The sequence below is a fragment of the Artemia sp. Qi Xiang Cuo genome, chromosome 19 (assembly GCF_049724085.1).
Source record: "Artemia sp. Qi Xiang Cuo chromosome 19, ASM4972408v1, whole genome shotgun sequence".
NCBI classification, from domain to species: Eukaryota; Metazoa; Arthropoda; class Branchiopoda; order Anostraca; family Artemiidae; genus Artemia; species Artemia sp. Qi Xiang Cuo.
Genome location: NC_142812.1, coordinates 53,248,209 through 53,270,440, shown reverse-complemented (window position 1 = coordinate 53,270,440; position 22,232 = coordinate 53,248,209). Strand labels below are relative to the sequence as shown.

General features: G+C 34.6%; 1 protein-coding gene across 1 annotated transcript; it reads left to right on the top strand.

Moving 5' to 3' along the window:
* Window positions 1-289: 289 nt before the first annotated feature.
* Window positions 290-18,357, top strand: RpS10b (Ribosomal protein S10b). The gene is made up of 5 exons (XM_089105588.1): window positions 290-419; window positions 6,883-7,023; window positions 10,137-10,250; window positions 13,467-13,649; window positions 18,263-18,357. Exons 2-5 carry the CDS (start codon window positions 6,883-6,885, stop codon window positions 18,305-18,307), a joined length of 483 nt encoding a protein of 160 aa, XP_088961714.1. The 5' UTR covers window positions 290-419; the 3' UTR covers window positions 18,308-18,357.
* The last annotated feature ends 3,875 nt before the right edge of the window (window positions 18,358-22,232 follow it).

The window sequence follows — 22,232 nt, the reverse complement described above, 5'->3', positions numbered from 1 at the left end:
TTTTACTTTAGTATAAATTTGAGAGTTAAAACTTATTTTGGGGAAAGGGCAAATTTTATTGTTTCTTCAATTTTCTTCAGTGGAAATACTGATGAAAAGTGTTTTCCAAGGAAAATGCCAAATAACACATTTACAAAGTCTGCGACGGTCAAAATATCTAGGGGCAATTTCCTCACTCAAGTTAGGGCTCTGGGTATCGTGCTGTTTCTTTAGTATTTTAAAATTCTGTAATCTATATGTTGATATTGATTCTCTCATATTTTCTTTTGTTTGCTCAGAATTAACAATTTTACGTATCATTATTAGTAACCTTGGAATTTTAAGTTTGTCAATGCTGTTGCACGTTTTCGTTTCAAGCAAGATCGCTAAATGATATTTGATCACTAATTCTCAAGTTATCCTCCCTAATCTCAGTAAAGGTTTGTTGATTATTATTGAATTGGATTTTATTACCAATGTACATAACGCAATTTTATTAGAATACTATTTGCTGAAGCAATGTCATGAATGCTAGACTGAAGACGAATTTAAACTAACCTAGGCTAAGAATAGCCTATGGAAAAGTTTGGAAAAAGTCATGGGCACAAATGAAGGAACTCAAAAAAATTCTTGATAAAAAATAGTGCTGAAGTAATATAATGTATGCAAGGCTGAAAACGAGCTTAAAATAACCCAGGCTAAGAAGGTAAAATTCTAGTTTAGCTGCTTTTTGCTGTCTTGGAAAGCAGTTGAATTTGGCATGTAAAAATCTCAGGAATACATCCAGGGGCTTAATAATCTTCTGAGAAGGTAATTACAAGCATTTACCTCCAATTCTTGTCGCTCCATAGGATGTCCAACTGACCTTTGACAATTTTTGTGTTGTAAGACTGAAATGTTACATAATAGATCTTCTGCTCATACAAGGCACAAGAAAAATATTTTGAGCCTTTTGCTAAGTCCTAAGCCTAAAATGTAAGGCTTTAAAGATCTGTGAAAATTTACAATAAAAATCCTTGATAGAGTAAGCCTATTAAACCAGTTGGCCATCATTTTGAATAATGTTCTGTTTATAATAAGCCCAAAAACCTACCAAAACAGTTTTTCAACATACACTTTTATTCACATGCTTTGGCATGCCAAGTTGAAGACCAACACAAGAAATAACTGGTTTTCCAACAGAAATCAGACTAGCTGCCCTTGTTTAAACCTTTAAAATATGGTAAATTTTTTGTTATTCATATTATTAACTTACAAATAAAATAAACATACCAATCAATGCCTTTTTTATGCTCTTTCCAAATATAATTATCATTTTTGTTAGAAATGAATCCCCCCCCCCCTTATATAGGCTATGCCAATTCAGGGTATATATTTGCACATTAGGGCAGTGAGGGTAATTTTTTTTCTTATGTAAATGAGAGGTAAGTTTAAACTTTCCTCCCTCCCACCTAATGTGCAAACATACCCTGCGTTGGTATATATAGGGTGAGCAGTAAAATTCATTTCTGACAAAAATGATTATTATATTTTCAAAAAGCATAAAAAAGGGCATAAAGTGGTATGTTTACTTTATTCTTAAGTCAATAATATGAATAATGAAAAATTTACCTGAAATACTTATAATAGAAACAAATAGACATAAAAATATCATAAAACAACATTAGTAATTCTAAGCTTTATGGCAATAAACACAGCATCATCTGTTACCTCCACAGTAAAGAGAATATGCAGTAGCATCAAAGGCTACATCTCTATCAAAAACATGTGACAGATCTAAAATCACACAACATTCATACTCTACTTTTGCTCATGCACAATTCAAATATACACATCACAATTAGCTTATGGAAAACCTGTGAAACCTATGGAAAGGCTGTGACAACACAGCTTAAAGTCTTTACATGTGGTGGGTCATGTTTTAATAAAGAAGTTGCTACTGTAAATTCTCTTTACTGTGGTTACCACAATCACTAGACTGTGTTGCAGGCTTACTTCTACCTAAACAAAAGTGGACAATTTAGATCCATTCATTATATCCTATGTTTGAAATAAAGAAGCTAAATTAAAGTACATCTGCAAACCTGACATAAATTCCAAGGTCCAGACAGAAAATTTATTTGCAATTTCAGGAATGAATTGGCAATTTATCTAGTTCACACATGTTTCCTTGAATTCCACTAGTTTTGCCTGATAGTGCAATTTATGATGCAAGGGGATGATGTGGCTAATTTTTCTGTATCTAAAATCATTGCTTAGACTACAGTCTTGTGGGTACTATCCCATTGTGTGGGCCTCTAAAAAGTCAAGTTTGGTTGATGCTAATGAAGTGAAATAAAATAGGATGACTATATAATAGTTTAGAAACAAATTTAGGCTATATATTTGCACATTAGAAGGGGGGGGGGGGTGAGGGCAAAGCATAGCATATATTAAATATGTAACCTAACCTAGGTACCTTCTTACCCATCTAAACTCCAAAAAACAACACTTTAAATATCTTATAACCATGTTAGACAAAGTATTTCAGCAGTGTCTTGAATCATCTTGTAAAAACAGGTTTTTCAAAGCATCTCTGCTGGGATTCTGCAGGATTTTTTTGGCAAAGTGGGACAAAAGGGAGCAAGGGCGCTGGCAAAAAACTTTCCAGGGGGGGGGCAGACACCAAAATAGCAATGGTGGTTTGGGTAACAGGTAATATGTTTCAGGATTTTTTCTTTTAGAATAAGTTTATTTTGAATGCTTTTAGGAAAAAACTCAAATAAAAGGGCAATTAAATCGCATGCAAAATGAAACAAACTACAGTAAATTTTAAACAATAAGGATTCCTGGCAAGGTATCAATTTATTTAATCAATAATATATTTAATTATTAAAGAAATACTAAATTAAGTTTACTATCTAGTTGTCTAATTGACCCTCTTTCTTTTTATTAGCCTATTGAACTAAATAAATGAACAGGTTCAAAAAAATGTTTGTTGCTAGAGAATCTCATCAAATTGTTTGTGATAAAAAAAAACTATTAATAAAAATTGACTTGGACCAATATTTACCAAAATGAAAATGGAATTCTCATGACAATTGCTTAAAATCTGTTGGCAGGCAGCCAACAATGGGACAACACACATTTTTTTCATGGTTTTTCCTATTCCCATCTACCTTTCTGTTCTTTAATGTTTATTTTGCAAATTTTGGCTTTCTTTTATAGTCTCTTTTTTCCTTTTCTTTTATTGAATTTTGTTTAGCATTTTTAGTTTTGAGACTAAATTTTGTATGTGTGTTTTATTTGGTCTATCCTCTCTTAATCCTGAAAGTTATATTTGGTTTTGACATTTTTACAATCTCCTAGACTTCAGAAATTCTTTCTTTTTTCCCTGACTGTATTTTCTTGGCTTTTTTTTATGTGTGTTTATTTACTCAGAAGTTCAAATTCAGCCCATCTGAGCTTGTGATAGAAATTTTTTCAGAAATAAATATTATATTGCATTTACATTTCATTTTTGGTAAAGTTCTTGTTATCTTGGAACTTCTTGTTGTCTTGGAAAGGTGGTTAGGTGTAGGAAATTTAGAGGAGGGAATTGAAGGCCCAAAATATACTCAAGGAAGGTGTTATAAAGCTACTATCTCTACCCTTTCCTTGCTTTTAGGGCTAAGAAGAATTGATAGATGACAGGCCTGTGCCTCTCTAGTTTTGATAGCAAATATTTTATCCTAATTTGTTTTTGTTTTTTTGTCTGTCTCATTTGCTCTAGTATTTGAAAATGCCATCCCTGTTACTTGTGCTGGAGTTCAAGCCATTTCAAGCCCTTTTTTCTATCTAAGCAATATAAATATAGAAATCAAAGAAATTGATTTTTCCAATCATTAAAGCCAATTAAATAAAAAAAAATTTTTTAACTGAAAGTAAGGAGTTACATTAAAACTAAAAATGAACAGAAATTATTCCATATATGAAAGGGGCTGTCCTCTCCTCAGCACCTTGCTCTTGACACTAAAGTTTGACTGTGTCTCAAACTTTATTTTTTAAAACAATAAAAAACTTTAGCATAAAGAGCAAGGGGTTGTGAAGGGAACAGTCCATTTCAAATGCGGAATAATTCCTGTTTGTTTTTAGTTTTAATGTTGCTCCTTACTTTCAGTTAAAAAAAGCTTGTTTTTTTTTATTTAATTTCTGAACATTTTTGAATTAATGTAGCTTTGATTTTGGCTCACCATACATGAATAGTTCAAATGAAATTTGCATATTAATTTTACTTTTTTTTTTGCTAAATGGCTTTCTTGAAATTTTGTTCTGATGTAACTTACAAATTAATGTACATATTGAACTTCTATATTTGTATGTTCTTATTATGTATATTAGGGAGTTTGCCCCCTAGTCAATACCTCGCCCTTTACACTAAAGTTCAAATTTTGTTCAAATCACAAAAGCTGGTTAATTTGAATAGATAGCTCTTTTGAAAGTACTAAAAAAAACTTTAGTGTAAAGAGCAAGGGTAAAGAGCATAAAGAACTTTCCCCCAAGGAAACATCCTCCATGGAAAGATCATCCCCCATAACCCCATACTCTGACCCCCCCCCACCAGAAAAAATACCTCCTGAAAATGTCTGTATACTTCCCAATAACCAATACTATGTGTAAACAATGGGCAAAGTTCATGACTTGCAGCCCTTCCCCCATGAACTGTGGGGGATTAAGTCACATTTATCTGAAACATTATCACATTTATCCTGAAAGACACATTTATTAGATTTTTGACTATGCTGAATAAAATGGCTATCTCAAAATTTTGATTGGGTGACTTCAGAAAAAAATGAGCATGGGAGGGGGCCAAGTTGCTTTCCAATTTTTTTGGTCACTTATAAAGGGCACTAGAACTTTTAATTTCCGTTCAAATGAGCCCTCTCACGATATTCTAGAACTACTGGATCAATACAATCACTTCTGGAAAAAAAAAAACACACATCTGTGATTTTTCTTCTGGCAAAAAAACCACTAAATTCCACATTTTTGCAGATAGGAGCTTGAAACTTCTACAATACTGTTCTCTGATAAACTTATATTACATAATGTAAACATATGATAAACATATGATTTAAAAGCTTGACAACAAGGGCAAAGAAGCTGTAAACTTATATTCTACTGATAGTCAATTGAAGTGACCAAGTAAAGTATTTTTTCTTCAAAAAAAAAAAAAAAAAAAAAAAAAAAAAAAAAAAAAAAAAAAAAAAAAGCCGAAAATGTAATAATAAAATTTTGAAGAATGAATACAGGGTCTATCATATACTCTGGAAAGACATTATTAAGGTATTATCTCTGCTTTCTTTATTTCAAGGGCTTTGAAGATTGCACATATAAAAACTAACATAGACAATCTCTCTAAGTTTTGATGCAAATGATTAGCACAAATTTTATGTTTCTAGTATCTTTTTTTTGGCTGTGGATTTTGAAAAAGCAAATCATGTTACTTTGGCTGGATTCTAGGCAATGTTAATGCATTCTTCCAAATTAAAAAAAAATTAGTTTTAAAATTTTTAAAATGATAATTTTAAAAGATTTTGACAATTTGTTTCAAAATCTGGAAATGATAAATTGGTTGATGGCCAGTATGAAGAAAAAGAAGAGGAACAATCAAACAAAAATATAAAGGAAAAATATCAACTAGATAAATAAAGGAAATAAAGAATAGATAAGGAAAAAAATAACTAGAACCCAAAACTAAAATGATAAAAAAAAAATATATGTAAAACTAAAATAGCCTAATTATATATATATATATATATATATATATATATATATATATATATATATATATATATATATATATATATATATATATATATATATATATATATATATATATATATATATATATATATATATATATATATATATATATATATATATATATATATATATATATATATATATAATTATTACTCATATACAATTAATCAGCCATGAAACTGCAAAAGTAAATCAAACTTGTCATTTCCAGATTTATTTCTTAGTTTTGATATGGCTGGCCAGTTTGGCTTTAGACATTCTATTTATCAAAATTCATGAAAGTTATGTGGCTGAATATATTTTTCTTGTGCCTGCTTTAAACACTATATTCATATCTGAAGTTTACTTTAATAACACCAAAATTGTAAAAGGTTTTTCAGAGAGAGAAGGGGTGGAAGTAGAAACTTCAAAATAAATTCCTATGGGATCATTGAGGCTCTAGATTCATTCCTAGAAGTTTCATCCACTTTTTTCAAGTTTTTTTTCAAGATAGACAAAAGTCCCTCATCTAGGATTCTACTTTCAACAACACAAATGACATCTTTCCTGAATAAATTTTTCTTGTGCCTGCTTTGAACACTAAATTCATATCTGAAGTTTACTTTAATAACACCAAAATTGTAAAAGGTTTTTCAGAGAGAGAAGGGGTGGAAGTAGAAACTTCAAAATAAATTCCTATGGGATCATTGAGGCTCTAGATTCATTCCTAGAAGTTTCATCCACTTTTTTCAAGTTTTTTTTTCAAGATAGACAAAAGTCCCTCATCTAGGATTCTACTTTCAACAACACAAATGACATCTTTCCTGAATAAATTTGCAGATTTTTGACTTAGACATGGGGTTACTTGGGGCTCCATTATTGGTATACAGCATCCCTCTGTTTCATTTTCCAAAGTCTTTCTAATGAGGTTCCATAAAGTTGCATATGCAGATTTTTTTTGGGGATAGGGGCAATAATAGAAAAAAATCGATTATTTGAAAACTAGTGAACAGGACATTTGAGAAAATTTAAAGTTTGGGGTGTGGGTTCTAAGGCTACCCCTCTCCTTGCTCACTAGTCTTACTGATTTTTTTTTCTATAAGCTCATTTTTGTGTTTAATTTAGTAGCACTTGTTTCAGATGTTGATGCCCAAAGCTAACCGCCATCAAATTTATGAGCATTTATTCAAAGAAGGAGTTATGGTAGCAATGAAAGACGTTCACCTGCCTAAACACCCTGAAGTAGATGTACCCAATCTTCATGTTATAAAAGCATTGGTGGTAAGTAGTATTAATTCTGTATCCAGGCAAACTGAAGAAAAAAGAATATCTAGCCAGGGCTTTCAGATACGCTTCATAGCCTTGAATTCACAGGGTATACAATTTGGATAAATCAAGACTGCTATCTCCCCATGAAGTATATAAGGTTTCCTGTGGCAATTTTTGGTTTTCAGCCCAAAATCCCCCCTCCCCTGTTTTAGTAAAAAATCATTTCCTATGGCTGAAAATCCTCTTCATTGCCTTAAAGCCTTATCTCATAAGGCTTTATGAGATAAAGCCCCCCCCCCCCTTAAAAAAATGCTCTGATCCATCCCCTCTTCAAGCATTTTACTTTCAAGGGTAAAAACATTATAGGATACCCATATATTTTACAAAAAACTTAATGTGGAAAGTGGAGCCATTTTTGATAGTGTGTATTAAAGACCTTGATTTTTAGCATAATATAAATTGAATGACATCTGAACCAGAAATATAATGTCCATGTTGACATACAGAGTATATGAATTGACAACTTGAATTTGGATGAGCAAGTGATAAAAAATGACAAGTGTTTAAAAAAATATATTTTCTCTCTCTTTTCCCCCTCAATATACAATATAATTACTGTCATAGAAACTACTCAGTGTACCAAATATATATTTTATGGTTGAATGGTGCTTCTTTTCTGCTGATGACATGCAACAGATTAGGAGAAATTAGGGGATAATCCATGACAACAAAAGGCGAGGCTTTCTGATATTGTTTACAAATAATTATAACTTACAGGAAATTATGGAAGGCACACTGATAAGCTTTGCTGATGAATACATTTATAATAATTGAAATTAATCTTAGTTGAATACAGCAAACATGCTTCTTGGAAATTGGGGCAAAAATAGAAGCAGTACATCCTCAAATAAGGCAGGGTGGAAGTATTAAGAAATGGAAACACATTTACCCCATGCTCCTTTATATTGTTATGATTTTCTAGTAGGGTAGATTAGCCCCCTGGTAGTAAACAAATATAGTATGGTTTACCCTTCTTTTTCTTCTGTGTAGCAAGACCACTCTCATGAGGGTTTTTTCACCTCTTAGAGCTAATCTGTACTAATAATACAATTGCATCTCAGAAATTAGTAGCAAGATGGAGAAGAGAGTAAAAGACGTTATACAAATAAAGGATGGAATCAGACCCGGTTTTAGATGAGGGAAAGTGCCCACTTCCTCCAGTCGCAGAAATTTTAGGGTAGCACAATTTAAACAAATAATCTAGCAGTTAAAATCATTTTGTATTTTTTGAAAATTTATTTTATTAAGATAAAGTAGAGGGCGCAGCTAATAAATGAAAAAAACTAATAAATTATTAATTAATTAGTGAAATTAAAGTAAAAAACGAACATAATTAAAAAAATCAAAATGATGAAATTAAGATAATTGATATGATTAAATAATTTAAATGATAAATAAAAATCAATATTTATAAATAAAAAACTTTGTTTCGAAAATTAAATTATTAATTAAGTAATAAAATTAAAATGAACATAATCAAACAACTTAAATAATAAATAAAAACAATAAATTATTAATTAATCAACAAATAAAATTAAAAAAAAGTTACAAAATGAACACAATTTAAATAATAAAGTAAAAAAATAATTAAGATAATAAATTATTTATTAAATAAAAAATAAAAAAACTGTAAATAAATGACAATTTTGTTAAAACTTGGCGTAAAAATTTAGGGGAAGACAGGTGGGGGGGGGGGCGTTAATCAAAATTTCTCACCAGCACAAGAGATACCCGAACCACCACTGGATAGATAGTAAAAAAATAATGCGTCTTTGTGTTTCTTCAGTTTTACGCATGTTGTACACCTTTTCTTTCTCCTTTTTTCTTCTGTCCTTCATCATGAATTACCAATGTGGTCTTGAAAGTTATTTAATGCAACTCCAAGCTGCTAACAATACTATCAGTTCAATATAGATGTAAGGTTAATCATTTAAAGCCAATCTTGTCAAACTAAATGGGTCAAAATTATACTGAAACAAAACTAGAGACTAAGCTAGAATTGAATAAGGGAAATTTGACCTGCTTTTTACTATTTTGGTGAGGTAGGCTATTTAGGCTTATATACTAAAACTTTTAAGGTCAAAAGGATCAAAGTACTTCCTCATAAGGGAATATATTTGTAATAAAAGGAAAAAATTTATTTTGGGAAAGAAATGGAACAAAAGTTGGGAGGGGGGAGAGAGATATCAATGTCAAAATAATAACGAAAAGGAATTTGCTAGTGGCATTCTTTCAGAGAAAGGCATTCAGAAACATTTTTTTCATTAGAGCTAAAAAAGCTGTCAATTAAACTGCAATTTTTCCTGAATAGGGTTTTGGGAAATCCTCCATCTCCTGCAGATTTGTCATTGAGACTTTGGACTCTGCCTGTGAAACCTGATCAATGTATGTTCTGCATGATAACAGCTTTGCTCCTTTTGGATGTCATTACCACCTTTACTGACCATACCAGAATATTATGTAGTACCACAACTGCTAACAACTCAGTGCAGTGCCAGGCTGCCTGGGACAGCCTGGTACAGCAGGTAAGGAAGATTTGTGTATGCCTGGGGCTAACACGTCTGCCTTCTTCCATCCCCATTCGGGGATAACCTGCTCTTTGTTTGGTCCTGGATGGATGGTCAAAAGAATAATCTTCAGTTTTCTTCCATCTCCTATCGGTAAAGTGTATCCTAGTCATCTAATCCATTTGTAACAAAATGCTTAAAATTATCGAAATTATTAAAAATATTGAGTAATTTTTAAAATTATTGAACAACTAATTTTCTTGTAGTATATATAGTAGCCAATGCCCTTGTAAAATATTGCTGTCAAAATTAGTTTGGAAAATATCTATAGTTCATAAATATCCTATTTTGTGTGCATTCTTCTGTTTTATACTCTTAAACTTTGGTTTTTTCCCTCTCTCTTTCTTTCTCTTGATATGTCCAAGTAGGATGCATAAATATACTATGTAGAAAAATTATGGTTTTCTTGTTTGCTTTATTTCGTTTTCTCGTTTTTGAAGGAATCTTTAGATTTTTCTTTTATTTTTGTTTTTGCTGTTCATTCGTTTTATTTTTCAGTCACTGAAGTCAAGGGGGTATGTTACAGAACAATTTGCCTGGAGACATTATTATTGGTATTTGACAAATGAAGGTATCCAGTATCTTAGGGAAGTCCTTCACCTTCCACCTGAGGTATTTTCATGTTTTTTTTTCTTTCATTTAGGTTTCTTTATCAACATAAATGATAACCATTTAACTTTTTACAAAGGCTGGACAAATAAAAAACTGATTTTTTTGCAAATGTGTAGCATGATGTACAAGGTTTGTCCAGAAAGTAATAGGACTGATTTTCTTCCTCTGAAACTGTACTTTGGAGCATTCGTGATCCGACTGGATTCGGTAGAGGGCGTTCCTAGCTAAGGAACGAGCGGCTGGTCAGTTGTCTCCGAGCACCTGGAAGGTCAGGACAGGCATTTTTGCGTGACGTGTTTCTGTGAGTGGTGCAAGCCAAAAATGTAATGTTCTTTAAAGCAGAGGTATGCGATTAAATTCTATGTGAAATTTGGTGTACCTGCGACAGAGACGTTTGATAGGATAAAGCAGGCTTACCCAGTTGTTGCTTTAGCAAGAAATGGTTTGTTTTGGTGGCACCATGCCTTTTTGGAGGGCCGGAAAGAGGTTGCTGATGAGGACCATACTGGAAGACCTTCATCCTCGACAAACACCGACAATGTTACTCGTGTTTGCAAAGTTTTGAACTCAGACCATCGACTAAGTATTTGTTTAATTGCCCAAATGTTAAATTTACCAAAATCTGTCATTCATGACATCGTGATGGTGCATTTGAACATGGGTAAGGAGTGTGTGAAGATGGTCCCAGAAGTGCTCACTGACGACCAGAAATTGCGATGAATGAGTGTCCCAAGAAAATTTTTAATATGTGTGAAAGTGACCCCCCCCCATTTTTGAATAACGTAATCACAGGTGACGATTCCTGGATCTTTGAGTGTGATCCCAAGGCAAAGAAGCAATCTTCCGATTGGCACACGTCGTCGTCTCCTTGCCCAAAAAAGGCAAAAATGAGCAAATCCAAAGTGACAACGAAGCTCATTGTCTTTTTTGACATGAAAGGCATCGTCCACCATGAATTTATGCCTCCTGGACAAACAGTCAACGCCAAGTTTTATGTGGAAGTGCTCAAATGACTCGAACGAAGAGTCAATCGGGTTCGATAAGACATCGCGGCCGAATGGAAGTTGCACCACGACAACGCCCCAGCTCACACCACCTTTCTCGTGAACAGCTACTTGACTAGGACCGGCATCCTAACTCTTCCGCAGCCTCCCTATAACCCTAATGTGGCCCCCCGAACTTTTTGTTTCCTTGCCTGAAAAGGCTGATGAAAGGCAAGCATTTTGAGGTGACAGAGGGGATCCAACCAGCATGCACCTTGGCTCTCAAGGCTATTCCGGAGAATGCATACTATGACGCCTTCATTGCTTGGAAATCACGCTGGCAGCGCTGCATTTACACAGAAAGAGCCTATTTTGAAAGTTTTTAAAGAATTGTAATTAATGACTCAATAAATGTTTTTAAATTGACTCAGTCTATTACTTTCCGGACAAACCCTGTACTAGCTAGTATCTTATAGATAAGATACTATAAATAAGATGAGATACTAAAGATAAAATGAGATACTAAAGATAAGATAAGATTAGATCTTAGAAATAAGATATAAGATACTTCAACTCGAATTTAATGATAAAAAAAGAAGAGGAACAAAACAACCAAACAACAAACCAACCTCAATTAACAGTATAATTTCTATATCCCACAACCACCCCACCTCCCTACTACTCTTTCATGCCAAGTCATCTAAATCAACCTTCAAAATTTTTTCCCCTCTGCAAAAATAACAAATTACTCATCTTAATGAATACTCTCATTTTTCACTTAAAGTCTCAAAGATTTTTAGCTCCCCTGATGCTCATTGGTAGTAAAGTCCAAACAGAGGTTCCAAGAAACTATGACTCAGTTTCTGTGCTGCTCCTCTGCTCAATCACAAATTGTCACTAAATCTAGTCCCATAATCACGAATATCACTACTAACATGAAAAAAAAAACCGCTACAAACTAGATTATTTATACACAGAAAGATGGAAACCGCAGCTTTATAACCACGTTGTTAAGCAAGCCCAGAAACTCAAAGAAGCACGTATATCCTTGACTTCTTTAAAATTTCTATTATCCTTACTGCCTTGTTTAGCAGAATTTGCACTCATTTGAAATTACCGTATAAACTGCTGCTCCAGATGAGATAGCCATGATAAATAATAATCGAATGGTATATTATTAGAAGAATTAGTTTTGTTAAAAATATTGCAGTCTTCGCATTATTCCAACTCCTCCAGCAATTTTAGAACTAATAGCTTCAGTATGATGCCTCCATGACATATTAGAATAAATAAAAAGCCTAAAGTATCGGATTCAACTTAGTTAGTGAACAGAATTCCCAAATTGTGTAACAAGGCCACAAGCATCAATAGGCGTTTCTACCCTACAGAAGGTTATGAAGGAGGTCTTATTCACGTTGATGCCGAGTAAACTAGCTTTTAGCACAGGCTCATCAATAGACTACCTGGATATTGTTAATCAGCAAAAGTAGTATTATAAACATCTTGAAGATACAAATGCATGTTTCCAACATGTATCAAATATAGCAAAGGCCCTAGAACGGATCCCTGAGGCACTCACACTTTAGTGGATACGGGAGTCAAACAACATCATTTAATACTACTTGCATGGATCTTACATGAAGGTAACTTTCAAACTACTGTAAAGGAGCACTGCTAATTCCTAGAAGCTTAAGTCGATCTAGCAAAATTCTTAAATCTATGGAATCGAGTGTGTTTGTTGTGTTCATGAAATTGACATAGGTAAATATCTATTATCCAGTTTACTACTCGCACAATCAAGGCCGTACTCAGGATATTTTTTCGGGAGGGGTTTTACTCAAAGCTTTACCCCCCCCCCCCCCCCTGGGTACGGCCTTGCAGACAATCAACCAGATGCTACAAGGCATGGGTTGTGGAGTGGCCCTTACGGAGCCCAAGTTGGTTTTCAGTTATTTACCCAATAGTCTGGAAAAACTCGTAAAGACGTTTGTAAACGACTTTCTCTAATATTTTCAACAAAAACGACAAAATCGATATTGGTCTCCGGCTTTAAATGTCAATTTTTCAGTAGCCTTTGTGAGGGACATGTCTTTCGTGACTTCAAGCTTTATAACCACAGTGTTAGAAAGTTTGTTCAAGTTTGTAACTACAGTTCAAGTTTGTAACCACAGTGTGGCTAGTATATGAGCCATTGGCAAACGGATAGTTTTGTAAATGATTTATTGTATTACAGATTGTACCAGCAACATTAAAACCTAAGCGAGTAGAGGCTGCTCGAACACGACCAACAGCAATGGCCCGTGAGCAGACAAAGCTGGGTGATGACAGATCGGCTTACAGGAAAGCTGGACCCCCAGGCGCCGAAGGTGATAAGAAGGGAGATGTTGGGATCGGAGAAGGTGCTGAAATGGGATTTGTGAGTATAAATACCAGCTTATGTTTCTGAGTTCATCTTTTACTGCCCCTGTGATAGCATACAGGATCTGTTTGCCAATACGAGGCCCCGTGATCGGTCTCTGCTGCAGCAAGGTTGGGCGACAGGCTTACAATTGTCTTTTAAAAAATACACAATATATGAAACTTCGTTTTTTATTTATCTTCTTATACTACGACGAGAATTGATCTCCTTGAATTCATCTCCTTAATAAAAAAAAATCGCGGTTGAGTGAATTTGACAATTTATCTTTTGGGTGACTGTCTTAAGAGACAGTAGCCTTAGGCTATATCATGAAGACATATTTTCAACTACATTGATAGTTAGAATTTCTCCGCCAAGATTCATTTCTAGATCGGTGGAGAGTGGTAAAAATAATTTGTATAGAATCATTATTTAACTATTTAACAGCACTATATCTCAGTCCCATAATGGCAAACAAGGAAGATTTTTGTATTGAAGATAGTATTTAACTTCAGAGATTACTCGTATGTCAGTTCCATAAAAGTATAGCCTTTCTATAAAGTCATCTTCTATAACCATGTAACTTCAGCTAAATTAAAAAAAACTTTTTCAACTGAAAGTAAGGAACAACATTAAAGCTTACAACGGACAGAACTTATTCTGTTTAGGCGGGGATTTATCTTCTTATACTGCGACAAGAATTGATTCATGGGAATTTAGATATTCAAGAGGTATGGGCTATATAATAATTTTTTTCTCCATATTACTGGGGGGGGGGGGGATAACTACCCCCTTGCCCCTCCCAAACGACGCCCCTGTACCTAAGCTATGGATGTCAGGTTTTGAATTTGTTTAAACGATAATTTCGATGGGACCTGTGCCTGTCATCATCAGGTTCAAATTCAAATGATGATGATGGGCACAGGTCCCATCAAAATTATCGTTTAAACAAATTCAAAACCTGACATCCATAGCTTGGGTACAGGGGCGTCGTTTGGGAGGGGCAAGGGGGGTATTTACCCCCCCCCCGCCCCAGTAATGTGGGGAAAAAATTATTATATAGCCCATACTTCTTGAATATCCGAAAGTAGAATTGATCATGGGAAACAACTTCTGTATTATAGCGGTAATGTCATTGTTGGTCCAGTTTAAAATTGTGAGACAAGGCTTACAATGATAAACCGTGTGAATTATTTTCTTCCTCCTGACATCCTAGTTACCCTCTATTATTCCTTTATTTTTCCTTACTTTTCTTATTGCGGATCAGTTTGGGGAAATACAAACCGGCCCTTCTCTAAAAACTCAACTTTGCCCTAAACCGTGCCATAAAAGCATTTTTTCGACTTCCCCGTTTATATCCAACCCGTGATTTGTACTCGGATTTTGGTGTAGCTCCACTAGATCAAATCATACAAAAACTAAACTTATCGCTTGCTTACTCTGCTTTCCACAATAATCTTCCTCTTCAAGTACTAACCTATTATAATATTAATAATTCGGAAGCCCACTGTCTCCGTTCTTCCAGTAGAGCCTTTATAATCCCTAAATGTGTTTCTAGTGCTTCCCAGAAATCTCCCATTTACAAATCTATTATTCAATGGAACTAAATACCCTCCAGTGTTGAGCTAGCCACAAGTTTCCGCACGCTGTACAACAATATAACAATCTTATAACCAATTTGCTTTAATTACCCATGTTTTATTCTTCTATTTTTTTTTCAGTGTCACTTTTTTTTCTTGGTCCTTAGCAAGTTCTCTTCTAGGATGATTATTGTTATTGATGTTTGTTTTATGTTTTATTTGAATAAATTGAATTGAATGGAGAAAGTATTCTCAAAGGAGCTGTACATTTCGGGTGGAGGGGGTGTAACAAAAATGCATTGAAAAGAATGTTTGATAGGTTTTTTGAAGCTGTTTTTTATCCTTCCCTCCCCCCCCCCCCCCCAGCAAAAATAATCCGTTTCCCCAATGATCGGGATATGATGAGCTGTCTGGTAGTTTGCTGGAGAGCGTTGCATATGCAATTTTCGAATCACATCCATATTATAATTCATTTATTTCTTCTAGTCCTAACAGTGTATGTGTAATAGAAAATGGCATTTTTAAGAAAGGAGACAAATCTGATATGAATAATTTTCTCCCTATTGCGGTTTTAACACCATTATCTAAAATACTTGAAAAAAAATTTGCGGGAGGATTTCTAATTTAGATGAAAGAAATATAAACATCTGTGTTAAAAAAAAATTGATTCTTTAAACCGTGAAGTTTTCACTGATAAAATGGAACTAATATTGGGGAACGTAACATTTCAGTCTTAGTTCATCAATAAAAAGGATCTCAAAAAGTTTAGAGAGCGTAGTAGAGATGGTGATGGGATGGAAGGAGGAACATTGCGACTCAGTTTTTCTTATTTTGGGAATTGGAGTCAAATCACCGATACAGAACCAGGCAGGAACAATACCTGTATTAAATTTCATTTGCATGAGAAGGCTGAGATGACGCACCAGTACATAGCTTCCGTTAATGATGTGTAGAGTTCTCACATTGTCTATCCGATAAGATGCTTTCCTTTTGAGTCTAGATATGCCTTTTGTGACAGCGTCACTAGTAAGAACATAATCAAGGTCAGTAGATTCATCAATGAAGTTATAAAGCTTGTCACAGAATTGTGACTAAAACAATATCAGGCTCAGAAAATTCATTTGAAAAATGGGATACCCATTTGGACGAAAGAATGTCATTTGGGTCTGGCAAATTGGAGGAGATAGTCCGAGGTAATAGCTTGCAAGTTCCTTTGCAAAACATTTTAATGATGCTTTTTTCAATTCATTGACTATTCCATAGGTTTGTACCATTGTACCATTAGTTTTGTGCCAAAACTTAGCCCGGTCATAAGCTTCAGACAGCGCTAGATTTTCTGACCACCCAGGAACTTAGGTGCCAATACGGATTTTTTTGAAGAGGAGCTGTCATTTTTTCAGCGCACAAAAGCGCCGCATGGTAGATTTTTACAGAATAGATATCAAGAGTTAATCTAACTTCATTAATGTCTGTAAAGGAAAACTTTTGCGGAAGATGAAATGGAACTTGGATCTTGTTAAGGATGCTATCAGAAGTTACGATGCACTGAGTTTTGTAAAAAAAATTTCCAATCGCGACAAATAGGCCACTTGTGACGGTGAACAATATGAGGCTGTAACACTGGAATCTGAGAAGCTTCTCGTTTACAACTAGAAGCAATAGGAACCTCAACACAAAGTATATCAAAATTATACGACACAACGTGGTCAAGGTTAGATGTGCAAGAGGAAGAATGAATGTAAGTAAACCTAGCAGATCTCTATTGAACTCTAAAATCATCAACAAACATTCCGTATAGTAAAGAAGCAGGGATAGAAGCTGAAGACAAACTGCAATTTAAATCGCAATTAAAATCACCTACAATTAAAGACGAGATTTTCAGTTTAAGGACATCACGAAGGCATGGGCTAAGTTTACTAACTGCTAATGCCAAATCTTACTCCGAAACTTCATTTGTGATCTGTGGGCAAATACACATTTATTACTACGCACTCACCTAGAGGCAGAAGCTCTGCCTTTAGAAGCACTACGCCTAGCTGGAATTGAAAAAGTCTTGAAGTTGCCACTAATGTCCAGTAAACCAAAACTGTGGTTAGTCAGGAAATGTTCCTGTAAACGCAGAATATCATGATTATGAAGCATGTTCTTAAGAATAGGTCTTTTGTTAATAAGACCACCATTAATGTTCCAAGATAGAAAGCGAATATCCATTTATCTACTGGAGGGGTGGGGGGAGGAGATAATAAAAACAAATTATTTGATAATTTAAAAAATAAATTCCTATAAATGAAATACCTATCCCTGCGTATGTCACTGGTGTGAAACACGTCTAAGATGATCCATGCAAATTATAAAAGGTATAGTAAGTATTATTCTTGTCTTTAAATTTTATGGTTCTACAAAGCTGATTAAAGAATTAAATTAAAGGATTAGATTAAAGGATAAAGGATGAGCTGATCCATAATATAAAGCCTTTGCTTCTTAAAAATAGTCAGTCACACGAAATACAGCGGTTTTTCCAAACCCATTTATCGGTTTGAGCGCTGCCGGGGTATTTGACACTGTAACAGGTATGACCAGACACTTTATATGTAATGCAGAACACGTTCCAAATGCTCCGTAAAACTACAGCGAGAGCACAGATCTGCGTTCTTACAATCAGCAGCAATATGTCCTCGTTGATGGCATCTGAAACACCGCCTGGGTATGAATATGAATTCCTCGACAGCTAACTTCTCATAACCCACCTTCATAGAATTTTTCAATAACGAACTGAGATCACTCCGTTGTTCAAAGTAAATCTTGTAGACATTCGACTTGCCACACTGCAAAGCTTTGACGCATTTTGGAATAATTTTCTCTAGATCTTTTTCGTTCATTTTCATCGGTACACCTTAGAAGAATAATGCTTCCGCTTTCCTTTTTTTCTCTTTACTTTTTCTCTGTTTCACTCTCTTTCTGTCTTTATTTTCTCTTAGATGACTCGCTGATTGAACTGCTGATTATTAAAGATGAACTACTGATTATTTAATTATTTTCTTTTCTTTTCAGAAAGGAGGATACGGTCGTGGCCGAGGAGGCGCCCAACAAGAATAAAGTTACAATTCTGTACTTCGTGACCAAATAAATCCTGGTCCGCCCAAAAACGGTTCTTTCTCTAATTTACGCAGGGTTGTTTCTCTATTAAGACAAAAATTGGTTTTAGACATATGGTATTTGCTCATACGCCATCTTCTCCTGTCATCCTTTTGATGCCTTTTGATGCAAACAGATTTAAATCAAAGCAAAGTCCAAGTAGAATAATTATTTGCAACTAATTAAAGAGCCAAAGCAAACAAGGTAATGCCTAACTGAGCAGGACACACATGTCGTGTTCGTAATTTATTCTATGTGTAATAATTATATGCGTCAATTTATCAAATCAGAGGTAAAAATCCAACCGAAGTCGGCGGAATGAATAATTAAATTGTAACAAAAAAATGGTTGTTAGGATTAAAACAAAAGGTGTGTTTGAATGTGAATAAAACAGTAGGATTAAAACAGGCTTGAATGTGTTCTATTTTCAGTTATTAATGGTGTTTTATTCCAAAATACCCTACCTATTTTTCAGGTTAACCGGAGCTATTTTACTCTAACTCTTGCGACGCGTAATAAGATGATGAGCGTTAAAGAACCCCAGTCTGTTGAGAAGCCGGCTGAAGTCTGCTTCATAACCTAATTATTTTTGATTTATTTAAATTTTCAGGTTTAGCAATTCAACATCCAATTCTCGATTTAACAAAAAATTTAAATCATATTCCTGATTCGGCCTCATAGCTATGGTGGTGGGCCTAATTCAATTATAATAAGTGGTCCCCCGATATAGAAGTTTCTGTAGTTGCTAAGAGGTTATTGAGACCGCCCTATTGATACCAATGGGTTATCAGGTGGAATCAACTGCGCAATGGCTAGAAATTCGAACTTGATTTTTAAGTTTTGTCTGCCTTATTTGGAAAACCAAAATTCCACATCCTAAAGAAACAACTGGTTGGAGACGGACTATGGTAGGGTGTGTATAATCTTGTTGCCCCATTTTGGCACAATTTGCGCCATTAAATATAATTGAGTAGGTTTTACACCAGAATTAAGTTTCTTGCCAGGAATTTTTTGTTCGGTAAAAAAGGAATGTCTCTTCTTTTTGTCCTGTGTTGATGTAATAGGATAAATTTCTGCTTGTATCTGTAGCTGAATCTGAGCTACAGCAACCCGCCGCGGCCCCCGGAATCAGATTTAGATGATGATGTTGCAACGTGAAAGGGTCTCCATAGTAATCCAAAGAAGAAAAAGAAGGAACGCTTTAATTTTCCCTGATACGTATGCATAGAGAACGGCTTTAAATTGAAAGGGCCAATTTGCAGCGGGAGATTGAAAAAGCCTACAATACACCTTTCGTTCGTTATAAGTCTACTTCTGATTAAGTAACAGAAAACAAGTTCTTTGAACTGAAACTAAGAAACAACATAAAAATTTAAAACGAACAGAAATAACCACGTATATTTGGGGGGTTGTCCCCTCCTCAAAACCTCGCTCTTCACACTCAAGTTTCTTAGTACTTTTAAACAGAAGCGCATCCAGGATTTTTGTTCGGGGGGGGGGGGGTACATTAAAGACCTCAAAAAAGGCATACAAAATTTGTTTATGTCCATTTTTGTTACGTTTTTATGAGTCAAACAAACATTTCCGGGGGGAAGGGGGGTTCAAACCGGGTATCCCCCCCCCCTGGATACGGCCTTGCTTTTAAGAAAGATTCTTATTCTAATTGAACTACCCTTGTGCTTCAGGATTTGTTTTTAAAGAGAAGGCAGAAAGTCAAGATTTATCGTAAAGAGGGAGGTATTGACGAGGGAATAACCCTCCTCATGTACGTGATAATTCTGTTCGTTTTAAGTTTTAAAGTTGCTCCATACTTTTAATAAAAAAAAATACTTTTTTTATCGTTTTTATTTGACAGTCTTTTTTATTTTTTAAGAAAATAATAATTTAAATCTTTAGTTGTTTTCCCTATAAAAATCCAAATTTTTAGCTTACTATTTGTGTTCTGGACGAAAGTTTTCAATATTTTTAATAATATACGCCCTTTCGACAATCTACATACACATAGTGTATTTTGATTTAGTTTTCACCTCAAATTTGTCTGAAAGACAAAACTTAATAACTTTTTCTGTTCCTAAGAAGTTGTATCTATACTATTTTGACAACACCAGGATGCAGTTACTCCCCTTTTATTTAGTTTAATAGTGAGAATCTGGAAAATATTCCTGAAAATTTGGGCACATGTTTAATATCTCCTAAGTTAACCTGAAAAATAAAACTTAACAATAAAACTTTGTATATGTGCTCTCTGACAACCTGGATACACCTACACTCTTTTGATGTAGTTCAATAGTAAGAGCGAAAGTAGTAATAATTGCAGCTCTGGAAGTTTCAACTTGATACCCTTAGTTTTTCTTGAAATATTCCTGAGACGTCTGATTGATAGTCAGCATTCCCTTTTTGCTGTTTGAATTAGTTTTAAAGCAACATGAATTTTCCCTGAAAGTATCTACTTTAAACCTTATTCCAGCCCTAAGGTATTCCGCCTGGATATCTTGACAACCTGGATGCACTTAAACTGTTTTGATTTAGTTCAATGGTAGTAGTAGTTGTTGTAGCAAAAGTGGTAGTAATATTTAAAGCTCTGAAAGTTTGAAAACCCACATCTACATAATGTGTTTTGATTCAGTTCAATGACGCCCACAGCATTCCTTTAGAGTTTTACATTCCTTTAGTAGTTGATGACCTTTGGGTAAGCTGAACATCCCTCTCGTCATGCCCTGGAAGTTTCAGCCTAATACTCTTAAGTCGTTTCTAGGATATTGCTGACATCTCCTTTTAACTATCTGTACGCGCATAGTGTGTATTAGTTTAGTTCAGCTTCCCCCAGTTTTTACCTTGATAGCCTTATAACTAGTCACAGTAATAATAATAGCAGTAGTAGCGTGCACAGATTGCATGTTGGTTTATTGATCATCCCATTCAATATTTCCTGAAAGTTCTAACTTAATATACTAAGCCATTCCTGAGATACGTCCTTTTTACAGACTGCATGCACAGAGTGTGTTTTGATTTAGTTCAACATTCCCCCTCAGTATTCCCTGAAATCTTCACCTTCATACCCTTAGCCTTAGGAGTAGTAGGATGCAAAAGTAGCTGTTTTAGGATTAGTTGTAGTCGTATTACCTGCAGTAGTATGCACATATTGCCTTTTGGTTAGTTGAACATCCCTAGAAGTTTGAACTTAACAAGCTAAGTTGTTCCTAAAATATTGCTTATGCGCCCTTTAGACAACCGTAATATACATAATATGTTTTGATTTAGCTCAAATTTTCCTCACCTTGATCCAAAAATTTCATGTTGATATCTTCAGCTTTAGTAGTAGTCCAATAAGAAGTAGTAGTTGTAGTAACAGCAGTAGTCGTTGTGGCGGGAGTAGTAGTATTAGAAGTAGCGTGCACATATTGCTTTTTAGTCATTTGATCATCCCCCTCATCATCTCCTTAGGTTCTAAGTTAATACTCTTAGTCGTTCCTGAGATACGCTCTTTTGACAACCCGTATACACATAGTGCATTTTTAGATCAATAATGCCGTCAACATCCCCTGAAAGCTCCACCTGAATGTCCTTCGCCTTTTTTGGACTTAAAAATTCAAACCTGTCCCTTTTTCATGAAAACTAAGGCTATATGTAAACAATGGGTGACTTGTATGACTTGCTGCCCTAGCCCTCAGGGCTCTAGAGGGGGAGTGTCATCCCTACAGGTATAGCAATTGGACCTTTCAACTAAACTGAACAAGATTGCTATGTCGAAATTTTGATCGGATGTCATTGGGGAAAAAGGTGCTGGGAAGAAAGACTGGTTGTCCACTAATCAATTTTGTCGCTTAAATAGGACACTAAAACCTTTCCAATCACGTGGGCAATACGCGGATCGTCGGCGAAATAC